General features: G+C 42.2%; 1 protein-coding gene across 1 annotated transcript in view; it reads right to left on the bottom strand.

Annotated features, from left to right (window-relative positions):
- pex14 (peroxisomal biogenesis factor 14) overlaps positions 1 to 16,835 on the bottom strand; it is a 98,685-nt gene that overhangs the window by 18,422 nt on the left and 63,428 nt on the right. Inside the window, exons 4-6 of the mRNA XM_020506400.2 lie at positions 16,430 to 16,555; positions 11,266 to 11,351; positions 5,634 to 5,736 (exon numbers count right to left, since the gene is read on the bottom strand). Of these exons, the coding sequence (XP_020361989.1) occupies positions 5,634 to 5,736; positions 11,266 to 11,351; positions 16,430 to 16,555 (315 nt within the window). The remainder of the gene's footprint in view (positions 1 to 5,633; positions 5,737 to 11,265; positions 11,352 to 16,429; positions 16,556 to 16,835) is intronic.

The following is a 16,835-nucleotide window of genomic DNA, read 5'->3' as shown; positions in this document are numbered from 1 at the left end:
TACTTATGTTAATACAATCCCAACTGCATGTCAGCAGCAAGGTTGTTATAGTGTGTTTTTCTATCAGTTTTTATTTCTATTAATTTTAAGATTTTTATTTGAAATTCAGTTTAGTTTCAGATAAACTAAATAAATAAAACAGTGTAAGTTTTATTTAAAAAATATATATATTTTGTTTGTAAATTGTAAGATGGCGCCGATGGGGTTCCTTTGGAAACTGTGAGGTATTATTTCTTACATTGTTAGTCGAGAAAACCTTAAGTATTATTACATACAGCCGGGAAGAACTATTGGAAATCAGTGACCAGGAATGACCAGGAATACGACTTTCCCAAAGCGGATCCTTGTCTTCACCTCCCAGGGCATTTGAACTGATTCCAGAGGCTGACCAAAAACAACGGCGTGGAAGAAGAAGGTACCGGAGTGGTCCCTAGTAAACAAAGTCAACGTAATTAGGGCAAGAGTTGCTTTCCAAAGAGATATCCGAGATTGTAACATACTCTGTTTCACAGACACATGGCTAGCTAGGGACATGCTGTCAGAGTCCGTACAGCCAACAGCATTTTCAGTGCATCGTGCCCACAGGAACAAACATTTTTCCGGTAAGAAGAAGGGTGTGGGTGTATGTTTCATTATTATTGACTCATGGTGTAATTATAACAACATACAAGAACTCAATTCCTTTTGTTCACCTGACCTAGAATTCCTCACAATCAAATGGCGACCGTATTATCTCCCAAGAGAACTCTCCTCGGTTATCATCACAGCCATGTATATCCCCCCACAGCGGATACCAAGACGGACATCAAGGAACTTTATGCAAACTGGAAACCATATCGTTACAGCCTTATTCTAAAATTGATTAAATTGTTTTTTTCCCCTCATCAATCTATAGACAATCCTCAATAATGGCAAAGCAAAAACTGTCTATAATTTTTTGCACATTTATAAAATAAAAAAAACATATCACATTTACATAAGTATTCAAACCCTTTACTCAGTACTTTGTTGAAGCACCTTTGACAGCAATTAAAGCCTAGAGTCTTCAGGGGTATGACGCTACAAACTTGGCACACCTGTATTTGGGGAGTTTCTCCCATCAGGTTGGATGGGGAGCGTAGCTGCACAGCTATTTTCAGGTCTCTCCAGAGATGTTCAATCGGGTTCAAATCCAGGCTCTGGCTGGGTCACAAGGGCATTCAGAGACATGTCCCAAAGCTACCCTTGCGTTATCTTGGCTGTGTGCTTAGAGTCGTTGTCTAGTTGGAAAGTGAACCGTCGCCCCCCAGTCTGAGGTCCTGAGCACTCTGGAGCAGGTTTTCATCAAGGATCTCTCTGAACTTTACTCCATTCATCTTTCTGTCGATCCTGACTAGTCTCCCAGTGCCTGCCGCTGAAAAATATCTCCACAACATGATGCTGCCACCATGCTTCACCATAGGGATGGTGCCAGGTTTCCTCCAGACGTGAAGCTTGGCATTCAGGCCAAAGAGTTTAATCTTGGTTTCATCAGACATGAGAATCTTGTTTCTCATGGTCTGAGAGTCCTTTTGGTGCCTTTAGGCAAACTCCAAGCGGGCTGTCTTGTGCCTTTTACTGAGGAGTGGCTTCGATCTGGCCACTCTACCATAAAGACCTGATTGGTGGAGTGCTGCACAGATTTGATTTATTTAACTAGGCAAGTCAGTTAAGAACAAATTCCTATTTACAATGACGGTCTACCCCGGCCAAACCCGGACGACACTGGGCCAGATGTGCACCGCCCTATGGGGCTCCCAAACACAATATGATTTAGCCTGGATTTGAACCATGGACTGTAGTGACGCCTCTTGCACTCGGATGCAGTGCCTTAGACCAATGTGCCACTTGGGAGCCCTTTAAATGACGGTTGTCCTTCTGGAAGGTTCTCCCATCTCCACAGAGGAACTCTGTCAGAGGGACCATCGGTTTCTTGATCACTTCCCTGACCAAGGCCATTCTCTCCCAATTGCTCAGTTTGCCTGGGCGGTGGTTCCAAACTTCCTCCATTCGGCTATTTCAGCCACAACGGTTGCTGACAGGCACACAGCCATGCAATCTCCATAGAAAACATTGGCAGAAGAATGGACTTACTGAAGAGCTCAATGACATTCAACATGGCAATGTCATAGGATGCCCCCTTTCCAACAAGTCAGTTTTTCAAATTTCTGCCCTGCTAGAGCTGCCCCGGTCAACTGTATGTGCTGTTATTGTGAAGTAGAACGTCTACGAGCAACAACGGCTCAGGATGCCAGGAGAACGCTACCTGCACCAATGAAGTGCCAACTGTAAAGTTTGGTGGAGGAGGAATAATGGTCTGGGGCTGTTTTTCATGGTTCAGGTTAGGCCCCTTAGTTCCAGTGAAGGGAAATCTTAACGCTACAGCATACAATGACATTCTAGACGTTTATGCGCTTCCAACTTTGTGGCAACAGTTTGGTGAAGGCCCTTTCCTGTTTCAGCAGGACAATGCCCTGAGCACAAAGCGAAGTCCATAAAGAAATGGTTTGTCAAGATCGGTGTGGAAGAACTTGACTGGCCTGAACCAAGCCCTGACCTCAACCCCATCGAACACCTTTGGGATGAATTGGAATGCCGACTGCGAGCTAAGCCCAACATCAGTGCCCGACCTCACTAATGCTCGTGGCTGAATGTAAACAAGTCCCCGCAGCAATGTTTCAACATCTAGTGGAAATCCTTTCCAGAAGAGTGGAGGCTGTTACAGAGCAGCAAAGAGTGGACCAACTCTATATTAATGCCCATGATTTTGTAATGAGATGTTCGGCGAGCAGGTGTCCACATACTTTTGGTCATGTAGTGTACATGTGATATTTGAGGCCCTCTATCACTAAGTGAGGTACACAAATCCCAGCTAGCATATAACATTCTGAGAACCATATGTTTCTTAGAGATTGGTGAGAGTGTAGTTGTCCTATGGTTATTTTGTGCAGGATACCCAGCAAGCACATCATTTTGTGAGAACCATATATTTCATAGGTGGGAATTTCAGTACTTCAGCATAACCTTTCAAAAGCTTTCCCCATGGTTCTATTTAAAGGCATGTTTTCAGAAAGTTAAGAAACGACGTTTTTCTGTGGGAATTTCAGTACTTTTCTGCAGGTTTCTCAGAACATTAAGACAACTTTCCATAACAAACTAATTGGCCAAACCTGATCTTAACGAATGCTTGTTTGCTTTGAAATGTGGTGTTTCAATAAACAAAAATTAACAGCTTTGCATGTGTACAAAAAACGTACATTGCATACTAGCTCCATCCTGGTGGCACAGTTGACTAATTCTATGTATAAAGAAAATATCATAGGTTTGAATGTCACTGACACTGTGCCACAATAAAAAATCAAATGTGTCTGCATGATTAATGCCTAAGAAAATTAATTTCCATGTGTCCTATCTGTGCTTGGAGTTCAAAAAGTGAACCCAAACTAAGCTAAAAGTGTTACTCAAAGTCTTGTTGAACCATGTTCTCAGATCGTTATTTAAATACCTTCAACTAACTTATAATATTTGTTCTCAGAACCTCCCTGCAACATAAAAATGAAGGTTCCCAGAGCAGGAGAAATCACTTTTGTTTCCCAGAACGTATTAAAACAAACGTTCATTTTTAACACTCAGCAAACTTAAGGCTTCATTCCCCAAACCAATGGGAAACCAATATCTTGCGTTACAACAACTTCCAAGGAACCAAATGTGGTAGCTGGGATTATATTATGATTTCAGTTTGTGAGTGTGTGATATGGGTGTTAGATACAGTACAAGTTTATTTCGACATTGTGAAAGAAACGCACACCTATTTAGGCGAGGTTCTAGCTAGCGGAGTGGAACACTTAAAAAATAAAGGGGAGCCGCACACTCTAGGAGCACAGATGCAAAGTTTTGACAGACATTACAAAGAAAACATTTTTAGAAACAATGCAGACCTGGGTTCAAATACATGTGTATTTGAGTATCTGGTATTTAAAATACTTTTTCTGTGTATTTGAGAATTTTCAAGTACTTTTAAATGCATGGGAGTGTATTTGAGTCAGTGTTTTTGATTATTTTCATATACTTTCCAAGTGTATTTTCAAATACATTAAAAGTCAGATAAAATATAAATCGGAATACTTTCTTTGAATGTATTTGGAAGTAATTGAAATATTTTTGAAATATTATTTGAACCCAGGTTTGAAACAATGGCAACACTGCCATGTTGATCTGAGCCTTGCTGTTGGAAAACCACATTAGTGTCTTACTTTTGGCTGTAGCAGATGCACACACCCCGACTTCACTCCTGGACTTCTGTCTACATTCGGATACTTTAACCTTACCGATAAAATGCGGCCAACATCTACGGTGATGCTTGTGGCAACGTCATCTGGCTGAGTCTACCTTTAAATGATAAAGCCAATCTCAATGTGACCAGCCAGATTCAGAAGCTTGAGAACCCCATTGAAAAACCCATTTGACCCCCCCCCCCCCCCCCCCCCCCCCAAAAAAAACATGACATCATTTTTTATTGTTGTTAGTTTTGGAGTCAAAGTTAATAGTTTCAGTATAGTTTAGGTTTTTGAAACAGGTTTGTTAATTATTTTATTTCAGATTTTTAAAAAGTTAGGTGAATATACAAGTAAAATAGTTGCACTGTAGAGCCCTGGTAAAGGGTTAATTGAATTGTCTGCAAACGTGAACCCTACTTGAAATAAACCTACCCTTGAAATCTTGTTGTTGATTTGTGGTTGCATTTTTTCAACCCAAAAATCCATTGATGTTCAATGTCAGTACATTGAAAATAAATTACATGAGTTTGATAGGTTGGTTCAACATACTTATGCCCCGTGTGGGTATAGCTTCTACTATGCTTTTGATTCATCAGTACCTCCTCTTCTCATGATTCAACAGCATACCTCTTACGGGACTATTTCACTAAGTGTGATCAACTCTTCTGTCTCAAACCAAGAGATCCATCTCGCTCAAATGAAAAGAGACGGGGAAAAAACAGCCCAGAGTTGAACAACGCTACGCTAATAAGACAAAAGTTGCTCTCTGAGGTGTCCCTCGTTCACGCTTCTTCCCACCATGTTTAATTACACTGACGCCGAGCGAGGGATGCATCTCTTTCTTCCCTCCCCCCAACGTTCTCTCACTCTCACACTCAGTTTCTGACAGCCAGGTTGAGATTCCTCACCTGTCCAACATGGGAGACGCACCTGTCACTGCACACTTAATCACTAGGCCCTGCGCTGAGACCAGCCGCCAAGCATCACACTTCCCAGTGCAAAATTAAAATGAACTTTCTCACCACCGAGAGAGAGAGAGAGACAGAGGGCGAGACAGCGGTATAGAGAGAGAAAGAGGGTGGGTGGGAAGGAGGGAGGTAGGGAGTGACAAAAAAAAGTTGTCATTTCCCAACCCCTCATTAATATTCTGAGGTTAAGAGCTTTTCAGCGAAACGTAATTAATTGAGGCCGAGCCTGACAGTAAACAAGCAATTTCAAATTAAAGCAAAATGACAGCAGAGTCGTTTGTTAAAAACACGCGGCGGCGATTTTGGCGACAGATAAATGACGGAAAATGTTAAGGAGGGAGGGAGAAGTGATGAAGATATTAATCTTCACCTGTCTGTGTCAGCGTGCCACTCATCTCGGCGATGTTGCTCTCGATTCTCTGCAGATGCTTCTTGTCCTCTTTGCTGCCCATAATGAGGGGAAGGATGTATTTCTGCAATTAAAAACATGACATGCTATTACACTTCTTGCCAGGAAGGGAGAGAAAGGGTGTGTTCTAAATGGAACCCCATTCCCTATATAGCGCACTACTTTTGACCAGGACCCGGGGGGTTCTAGACAAAAGTAGTGCACCATATAGGGAGCCATTTGTTACACAGATTGAGAGGCAGGGCGAGGCATGTTAAGCAGTTTCAACTCTGAATGGACAAAGTCAACGTCTTATGTTATCACAGTGTGGCCTAAACTGTCTAAAGGTCAATGTTGTAGATTCAGATTTTCACCTGAAAAAAGGAACCAATAAACAAATGAACTGCAGTCTGCTTAAGGAAATTCAACTATTGGTGTGGAAAAGGATACTGAGGGGAGGAGGTAACATCTGACAAAGTGACAGAAAATGCTAAACCTACAGTATACCCAGAATATCAATCTCACCACTGTTTTAATATCGAAAGACATGATTGAATTGAGCGATAGCACATGTACAGTACCATTCAAAAGTTTGGACACACCTACTCATTCCAGGGTTTTTCTTTATTTGTACTATTTTCTACATTGTAGAATAATAGTGAAGACCTCAACACTATGAAATAACACATATAGAATCATGTAGTAACCCAAAAAGGGGTTAAACAAAAAGTGTGCAAAGCTGTCATTAAGGCAAAGGGTGGCTACGTTGAAGAATCTCAAATATAAAATATATTTTGTTTAAAAAATAAGAAATTGGTTACTAAATTATTCCATATGTGTTATTTCATAGTTTTGATGTCTTCACTATTATTCTACAATGTATATAGTAAAAATAAAGAAAAACCCTGGAATGAGTAGGTGTGTCCAAACGTTTCATTGCTAGTTTAGACAAATCTTTGATCCAATGTGAATGTGGTGGCCAGATGAGACATGAGAAGGCTGACTGTGTCGATGACAGTCATAGGTTGGCTTCATTATTAGACTACACAACGTTATAAAATGTTTCGCAACAGAAGATGAAAAGCATTGAACAAGTCTAGCTAGTCCCTCCCTGTTTCAGTCTGTTTTATTTCATTTGATGAATGAACACAACCCTAGAAACATGTGCGTAGTTGAACTCTGCACATGTTAAATGGGCCTCTAGACCAGGGATACTCAAATACACTGAACAAAAATATATGCGCAACATGCAAAGTGTTGGTCCCATGTCTCATGAGCCGAAATAAAAGATCCCAGGACATTTCCATACGTACAAAAAGCTTATTTTTCTCGTCTTGTTCACAAATTTGTTTACATCCCTGTTAAGTCAGCATTTCTTGACAAAATCCTCCATCTACCTGACAGGTGTGGCATATCAAGAAGCTGATTAAACAGCATGGTCATTACACAGGTGCAATAAAAAGGATGCTCTAAAATGTGCAGTTTTGTAAGATAACACAATGCCACAGATATCTCAAGTTTAGAGGGAGCGTGTAATTGGCATGCTAACTGCAGGAATGTCCACCAGAGCTGTTGCCAGAGAATGTTAATTTCTCTACCATAAGCCGCCTCCAACGTTGTTTTAGAGAATTTGGCAGCATGTCCAACCGGCATCACAACAGCATGTGTAACCATGCTAGCCCAGGACCTTCACATGCAGCTTCTTCACCTGTGGGATCGTCTGAGACCAGCCACCTGGGCAGCTGATGAAACTGTGGGTTTGCACAACTGAAGAACTTCTGTACAAACTGTCTCAGGGAAGCTCATCTGCGTGCTCGTCGTCCTCACCACAGTCTTGACCTGACTACAGTTTGGCGTCGTAACCGACTTCTGTGGGCAAATACTCACCTTCGATGGCCACTGGCACGCAGGAGAAGTATGCTCTTCACGGCTGAATCCCGGTTTCAATTGTACCGGGCAGACAGCGTGTATGGCGTCATGTGGGCGAGCGGTTTGCTGATGTCAATGTTGTGAACAGAATGCCCCATGGTAGCGTTGTGGTATGGGCAGGCATAAGCTACAGAAAAAAACCACCATTGCATTTTGTCTGTGTTTACAGCGTTGGACTAGTAACCAAAAGTTGCCTACTTAAATAAAGGTCAAATAAAAATTGTAGCATGTTGGGTGTATATTTTTGTTCAGTGTAGATTAGCAAGAGGGCCACATTTACAAAATCACAAGAGGTCAGGGGCCAATTATTAAAAAAATATATATAGTGAGCTACAAAAGTATTGGGACAGTGACAAATGTTGTTGTTGTTTTGGCTCTGGATTTGAACTGATACAAAGTGCAGACTGTCAGCTTTAATTTGAGGCTATTTTCATCTATATTGGGGCGGCAGCGTAGCCTAGTGGTTAGAGCGTTGGACTAGTAACCTGAAGGTTGCAAGTTCAAACGCCCGAGCTGACAAGGTAAAAATCTGTCGTTCTGCCCCTGAACAGTTAACCCCTAAGCCGTCATTGAAAATAAGAATTTGTTAAATAAAGGTCAAATAAAAAAACAGTTTTTGTACATAACAACCCCCCCCCCCCCCCCCCCCCCCCCCCCCGGCCAATTAAGGGGACCAAAAGTATTATGGGAAAAAGTATTTATATATGCACTAAAGTAGTCAAAAGAGTAGTATTTGGTCCCATATTCCTAGAATGCTATGATTACCTCAAGCTTGTGAATCTACAAACTTGTTGGATGCATTTGCTGTTTGTATTGGTTGTGTTTCAGATCATTTTGTGTCCAATAGAAATGGTAAATAATGTATTGTCATTTTGTACTCACTTTAATTGTAAATAAGAATATAATATGTTTCTAAATACTTATACAGTCATGTGGATGCTACCATGATTACGGATAGTCCAGAATTAATCGTAAATAATGGTGAGTGACAAGGTCACAGTTGCACAAATATCACACCCCCAAGATATGCTAACCTCTCACCATTACAATAACAGGGGAGGTTAGCATTTTTAGGGGTGTGATATTCGTGCATACAATTTTTTAAACCTTCAAAGTTTATGTTTAGGTAAGTCCCACAGATGGATTTACTGAAATGTCTTTCTCTTTGGAACGGAGCGTGTGGCCGTCAGGACCAGGTTGTCCCTGCAACACCTGAGGCTGGGTGACGCCAGTCCTAGTAATAAACACTTTTAAGTTGAAAAATATTAAATTAGTGTCAACAGCGAGTAATTAATAAGTAGGCTACTGGGAGGGCTGTGTTTACATGGCGCCTTTATAGCATAAATAAAGTATGGGCAGACGGAGCATATGGTGTGGCTAGCACTCCGCTCCTGTGACATGACAGCAGGACGCAGCTCCGTTAGGGAATCCCAACTCCCATGCTACGAGCTGGTGGGTCTCTCGCTCGATAGAGAGTAGGAGAGACTGGTACAGGTAGGGTGTGAGAGGGTGCGAGACAGAAAGAGAGAGAGAAAGAAAGATAGCGAGAGATATTTTTAAAAGTAGAGCGAGTGAGCAGGACAGCGGGTACGGAAAGGTAGGGTGTGAGGGGGAAAAAAATAAAATAACCGAAGAGCCCATACTGTATTATAATGCTGGGCCTCTCACTAGATAGAGAGCAGGAGGGGCAGGTAGGGTGAGAGATAGACGGCCAGAGGACAGGTAGGATGAGACACAGAGAGGGCCAGAGGACAGGTAGGATGAGACACAGAGAGGGCCAGAGGACAGGTAGGGTGAGAGACAGAGAGGGCCAGAGGACAGGTAGGGAGAGAGACAGAGGTCCAGAGGACAGGTAGGGTGAGAGACAGAACTAGACAGAAGGAGAGTTAACAAGACACCAAACTATTTTATAAAACTGTAGATTATAATTTCATGAAGTGCTACAAGTGGAGACATGTTATATGGATGCTACTGGACAAGCTCAATGTAGAATAGTGATCATTACATCGTAATGGAACATATTGTAGCTTAAGGGAACTTGAGCGTAAAGTAGTCACTTGAAGGAATGTAGCAGAGTATAGGATAAACTAGTCTTCAGATAGCATTACTGTACTTGTTAATTTCACCTCTATAATTAGAGAATATATTGAAATAGAATAAAACCCCAGTACTCTATGAAGGAAGGTTATTTTCAGATTTCCTTTGGTTCAGAGTAGTAGATTTATTATGGCATATAGATCATGTACTGCTGGGGCTGGCTCCATAGACAACTCCATGGATGTGTCCCAAATAGCACTACATTTGACCAGAGCCGTATGTGCCCTGGTCATAAGTAGTGCACTACATGGATAATAGGGTGCCATTTGGAATGGAACCCATACACACAAACTCCTGCCATGGCACCCGCCATCCACAAGAAACAAGTCTCAGGCCCTACACCCCCAGAGTCATGACATCATGGGAGCGTTGTGATCCAGCAGCTACACACACACACACACACACACACACACACACACACACACACACGATGGCTGGTCATACTGGTTGTAACGGCTACTGCTAAACTCTCATCCACCTATAAAAGAGAGTAATGGCTTCCACATGCCACTCACAGCAATACGAACAGCTACAGAGGGATTCATGTCAGTGAGGAACAAGGAGCCTCCCAGGCCCATGTTCAGGGGCTCTGGAGCGTGATAAAAAACCAAGGGCGATTATTTTTGGAGGGCGTAATATCAAAAGAGGGTCGTGTGCTGTGCTGGCAACTTTCTTTTTTTTGCAATAAGGAAAAAAGGATTGAGAGAGAGAGAGACAGAAATAAATATAATTAAAAAGAGGGGTTCAAATGAGATCATGTGATTGGGCAAGCCAGACATGAGCTTTTAACAACCAGGCAAGACTGATGTACGGAGCGTTTGGCATTAGAATCTAACAAAGTTACAATTGACTGATGTACCAACAAACCCCACTAATATAAATGTAATATTGGGGCAAACTGCGTTGACAGAACTCACTGGACTGTGTAAAATAAATGGTTGGATGAAATAGATCCTCTAGATCAGAGTCTTGAAATCCGGAATACTGCTAGTTCTTTTCTCCCTGGTAATTATTTGATGAAATGATTGATTAATATCACTGATTGGCCAAAGAAACCAGTGGCGCTGCAGACCTTGAGGCCCAGTCTAGATTATGGAATATGATATCAGCCACCTTTCAACCTTTAAATCCTTTGATTTCAACAGGAATGTCAATAAATGCTTACTCAAGGAATAAGCTGACAGAATGCAATCAAGGGCTGAATGACCACCCAATTAGGAGATAACAGAACAGGTGCTTAAAGTAGGTATGTTTAAAGGTACAGTCTGGGATCTGGGAATCTGTTCAACGGCCATCTCAATTCTTGATATTTACCCATTGATTACTGAAGATCATAATCTAAAATATAAGAACACAACAAAACGTAGCCAAACATTGAATATCTTCAAAAGATGGTTTAACTATACTTTTGATCTCATGGATTGTCAATCCTTGCATCCACAGCTCCATCTAAGAATTTGAGAATGGTTACATTTCTCCAGCCCCAATTCTCAACTTTTTACCAAAACAAGTATGCTCCCCCCAGACAGTAGCTTTCACTTCCTGCCTACCGGAAGAGACATTTCTGGACCGAATTAAAATGGCGTACCTTGTAGAGGTGATGGAAGCCAAAGGCCATGCCCATCATGATGACAGTGAGGGCACCGTAGTCTCTCCATCTGTAGCCACGGGGACCTGAGGAGAGACAAAAACACAACATCAAATCCCTGAGTAAAGGTGACACCCTGTCATGGTGAGAAGACCATGTGCTTTGTACTGAGGTAACAAACTCATGGTAGGTTGAATTCAGTATTTTAATAGTTGAAATCAAACCCAAAAGATCTTGAAAACAGGGATGGAAATCTGCAATGTTTCCAATCAGAAATTGAATAAAACATTGCAATTAAATCAATTCTGTAAACAAACCAACCAAAAAACCTTGAACTAGCTAAAAGTAATCTCTCAAGTCAAGACAATGCCAGACAAAACACTTATGTTATATGTGTATGGGTTGAGAAAATAAATCACAGAGAAAAAAAAATACATCTTAGATTGTGCTTCTATAAACATCTAGGAGAGGAAGAACCTGTAAGGGTTGAAAGGTGAGTGTGTCTGTGGGACTGGAACTAGACAGTGTGTATCTCTGGAGGACAGAGTGAAAGCGTGTAATTGTTTCACTGTTTGAGCTGTCATCTGGGTGGGCCTGCTGTTTCGCTGAGTGGAATTTCCCACATCACAGCAACATTCAACATTCAACTGAAAATGTCCCTAAACTACAACTAGTAGAGTGTTGTTTCCCCTAGATGTTTTTCTAGGCGGGAAAAAGAAATCTTAAAATGGAGGGGATGAGGACAACTAGGCTAGTTCAAGAAGTTTAATGTGTGTGTGTGTGTGTGTGTGTGTGTGTGTGTGTGTGTGTGTGTGTGTGTGTGTGTGGTGAGGTGAGGTGAGCGAGTGTGCTGAGGGAGTCATGTACCTGTATCTATAGTACATCAAGATGAACCATTGACCTAACATTCAATTCCAAATTCTATAGCAAGACTAAAACCCCGTAGGACATGACTGTAAATACCATATTTCACTTAGGTGTATCACCAGGGCCTGCGTTATGGGCATGCCTTAGGGGACCTGGCTCGCCCTACCGTACCTCCTTGCCCATCCAAATAAAATATTGAAATATTGAGAATTTATTTGACCAAGACGCGCCGACAGAAAGACCCATCAATCTCAGTTAAAGCATCCGAGCGAACGAAACAGCGCCCCTCTGTCTCAGTATGTGTAGACCACGTATCTGATGCTGTCTGGACCAATAGAGTATGGAATGTAATACTATTTCTGTCCAGACAGCATCAGATACGTGGTCTACACATACTGAGACAGAGGGGCGCTGTTTCACTCGCTCGGATGCTTTCTCCGGGGATATAGGTTCAGCAGAGAGGAAGAGGCGCTCTCACCAAAATCTGTCCACTATAAGCCCAATGCGTTTCTATAGGAATAATATGCAGACCTAAGCTCGTCGCCTGCATTCCCGCCTTTGTGACAAAGACTCCTGAGCGTAATTTGCAATGTGTTTACACAGCGGGAAATGCAGAAGTATTTTCTTTTTTCTATGATCAGCTTGTCAAAAAAATTGACTGTAGCCCGATTGTCCATTGCATATTGTCCATTTAACTTTGACCTGTCCTGTTTTTAGGATAGGCTGTTGTTTGTTAACATGTAATCACATTCTTTATTTGATTGGGTGCCATTTAGGTTACGTATTTGATCAGAGAAACTTGTATGGATAGAAAAATGTCTCATGACATTGTCTCTCCAGCCTGTAGGCTACAGAAAAGGACACATGCTCTTTCTACCATATGCTATATCTGCTACAAGATTTACGTTTGATCATTTTTTTTGATGGAATGTTGGTGGAGTGTACAGCGATGCATCTCTCCAACAGCACCATAGAGAGGCACGCTGGGAATGGACAAGATAAATATTTAGCGTCCCTGCCACTTGTTGAGAGAAATTTTCATTGTTTTTGGGCAGAATTATGTGAGGTTTTATAATGTTGCTGGAGCTCAGAAAATGCTGCTCTCATCAATCTGCCACCATGGGAGGCCGCCTAATCCTCCCTAATGAGTGGGCCGGCCCTGCACCCATTTAAAAGATGCGTGCACACATAGGAGGTCCCGTGAAAAAATGGTCCCACCTATGGAAATGAAATTCCCGTCCAACTGATTGGTTCTGGCGCCGGGTCTGTGTATTACACATTAAATGATCAGAGCATCCAGTTTTCATGTGATTCTACAAGGGATTTGATTGATCTTATTGCTTTGCCACTTGTGTGATTTGCATGTCAAAAAACCCACTGCTGGTCTACTGTACATCGTCAAGGTGAAAAGGACGGCCCTCTCCTTGGTCAAGGGCACACGTCAACACAAATGCAGTGACGACAGGAAGAACCGGCAACCTTTCCCATCAAAAATTCTAAATCACTCTCCCATTGTCCATATGGTATACCACATACATTTGAGTCATCATCAACATTATGGCTCCCGTGGATCGTCGCGTCTGGCTATAGCGTGCCGCTCGGCAGGCGGAAGAGTCCTTGAGGTGGATGGTTGACCCTGGCTACCCAGTAAACCTCTGCATCAACTGGGGGGTCTCGCCACTCACCAGTCTCTCTTCCACCTCCTTAGGTCCCCCCATTACCTCTCTCTACTCCTCAATACTCTTTTCCCACCATCTCCATCTCTCCTTTTTTATTTGGTCACTTAAGCCATGGATGGAGCTCGAGTCTCCATCCCCCGTTTTTCCAATCTCCTCTCAAATTTATTGGGTTCAGAGGAGGCCTTCCTGTCCTTCCGCCGGTTGGAAATAGAGATCAGAGGATCCATTACTCCGACAGAGATGGATGCAGGCCCCTGTGTGGCGTCCCCATAACAAGGATATCAAAGAGAGGTAGCCCCCTCTTTTAGGCATGACCCCCATACAAGACTCCCCGGCACTCACCTCATTATGCAGCTTCCCTTATAGCCATTTTGATATAAAAAATAAAAAAACAGTATGGAATGGTCCGAGCCAGAGCCCCTAACTACATGGCCATCCCATCAACATCACTTCCATTACAAAACATGAGATGCCGGGGGAGTCAAGGACAGTGCAGTAATAAATGAGGGTGGAATACATTGGGAATCATTGTCATACAGGTTAAGCATTATGCGGACTTCATTCTGCATTGGTAAATCAGTGGACAGCACTCATAACCCGAGCAGTAATAAAGATATAGGTTGTACCAGGGCCTTGCTTGGGGTGAAACCCCCTGGTATGAAACATCATTGGGAGAGATTTCACGTGATGGAGGGGCGACGATATTGGTGAAATAATTACTACGCGAGGCAAATGTGTTGCTTCTGCTACTGGTAAGCACACTTATCATTGGATTGAGGGTAAAAAGGTAAGAGTGCATGTTGACACAATGAATATTACATGTTGTGTAAAAGGCGGTTTTACACCCACATTCACTAACTTCCATTCACACTCTACTTTTACTGTAGCATCTTGTCATGCAAATGGTCTTCTGTTTGCAGTTCATGGTATCACAGAACATTGAATACTGTGAGTTACTGAGTACAGAGTAGTAGTCAGTAGTAGAGATTGTGTATATATACAGTTGAAGTCAGAAGTGTACATACTCCTTAGCCTAAATACATTTCAACTCAGTTTTTCACAATTCCTGACATTTAATCCTAGTTAAAATTCCCTGTTTTAGGTCAGTTAGGATAGTTTAAGTTTAAGAATGTGAAATGTCGAATAATAGTAGAGAGAATGATTTATTTCAGCTATAGTTTCATTCATCACATTCCCAATGGGTCAGAAGTTTACATACACTCAATTAGTATTTGGTAGCATGGCCTTTAAATTTAACTTCGGTCAAACGTTTCGGGTAGCCTTCCACAAGCTTCTCACAATAAGTTGGGTGAATTTTGGCCCATTCCTCCTGACAGAGCTAGTGTAACTGAGTCAGGTTTGTAGGCCTCCTTGCTCGCACAGGCTTTTTCAGATCTGCCCACAAATTCTCTTTAGGAAGGAGGTCAGGACTTTGTGATGGCCACTCCAATACCTTGACTTTGTTGTCCTTAAGCCATTTTGCCACAACTTCGGAAGTATGCTTGGGGTCATTGTCCATTTGGAAGACCCATTTGCAACCAAGCTTTAACTTCCTGACTGATGTCTTGAGATGTTGCTTCAATATATCCACATCATTTTCCTCCCTCATGATGCCATCTATTTTGTCAAGTGCACCTGTCCCTCCTGCAGCAAAGCACCCCACACAACATGATGCTTCCACCCCCGTGCTTCCCGGTTGGGATAGTGTTCTTCGGCTTTCTTCGGCTCCCCTTTTTTCCTCCAAACATAACGATGGTCATTATGGCCAAACAGTTCTACTTTTGTTTCATCAGACCAGAGAACATTTCTCCAAAAAGTATGCAAACTGTAGTCTGACTTTTTATGGCGGTTTTGGAGCAGTTGCTTCTTCCTTCCTGAGTGGCCTTTCAGGTTATGTCGATATAGTACTCGTTTTACTGTGGATATAGATGCTTTTGTACCTGGTTCCTCCAGCATCTTCACAAGGTCCTTTGCTGTTGTTCTGGGATTGATTTGCACCAAAGTACGTACATCTTTAGGAGACAGAACGCGTCTCCTTCCTGAGCGGTATGACGGCTGCATGGTCCCATGGCGTTTATACTTGCGTACTATAGTTTGTAATGATGAACGTGGTACCTTCAGGCTTTTGGAAATTGCTCCCAAGGATGAATCAGACTTGTGGAGGACTACAATTGTATTTCTGAGGTCTTGGCTGATTTCTTTTGCTTTTCCCATGATGTCAAGCAGAGGCACTGAGTTTGAAGGTAGGCCTTGAAATACATCCACAGATACACCTCCAATTGACTCAAATGATGTCAATTAGCCTATCAGAAGCTTCTAAAGCCATGACAATTTTCTGGAATTTCCCAAGCTGTTTAATTAAAGGCACAGTCAATTTAGTGTATGTAAACTTCTGACACAGTGGAACTGTGATACAGTGAATTATAAGTGAAATAATCTGTCAGTAAACAATTGTTTGGAAAAATTGTCCTAAACGACTTGCCAAAACTATTGTTTGTTAACAAGAAATTTGTGGAGTGGTTGAAAAACGAGTTTTAATGACTCCAACCAAAGTGTATGTAAACTTCCGACTTCAACTGTATATATGTGTGTGTGCATGGAGGGGATGGTGTACTCACTGTAGGGTATAGGTGCCAGCTGGGGGGCAAGGAGAGGGTACTGGGGTCCCACAGGGGTAAGGGCCAGGGGCTCGTCAGTACTGCCCGAGCGCTGGATGGCAAGCTCAATCTCCTTATCATTCAAACCTGGAACAGAACAGACATTTACCACACAGGGTTTCATCAAAATGAAAGAAAAGTTATCTTGCAAATTCAGCAGGCTATGGTGTGAAATAGGCTATTAGAAGCGCTGTCTTTCTTTTATTACATATCGTTAATGCAGTCTTTGGTGTGCTTATCAATGCACAAGCACCTTTTTCCCCCCACTCCTATCAATAAAATAAATATATGATGTCATACAAAAGTTTTACTGTGCGTGAAGCTTCAAATGCATTCGGTCATTACTAAATGTGTAATGTGATAGGTA

This window comes from Oncorhynchus kisutch, linkage group LG17, assembly GCF_002021735.2.
Source record: "Oncorhynchus kisutch isolate 150728-3 linkage group LG17, Okis_V2, whole genome shotgun sequence".
Lineage (NCBI taxonomy): Eukaryota > Metazoa > Chordata > Actinopteri > Salmoniformes > Salmonidae > Oncorhynchus > Oncorhynchus kisutch.
This window is presented reverse-complemented; position numbering and strand designations above follow the sequence as displayed.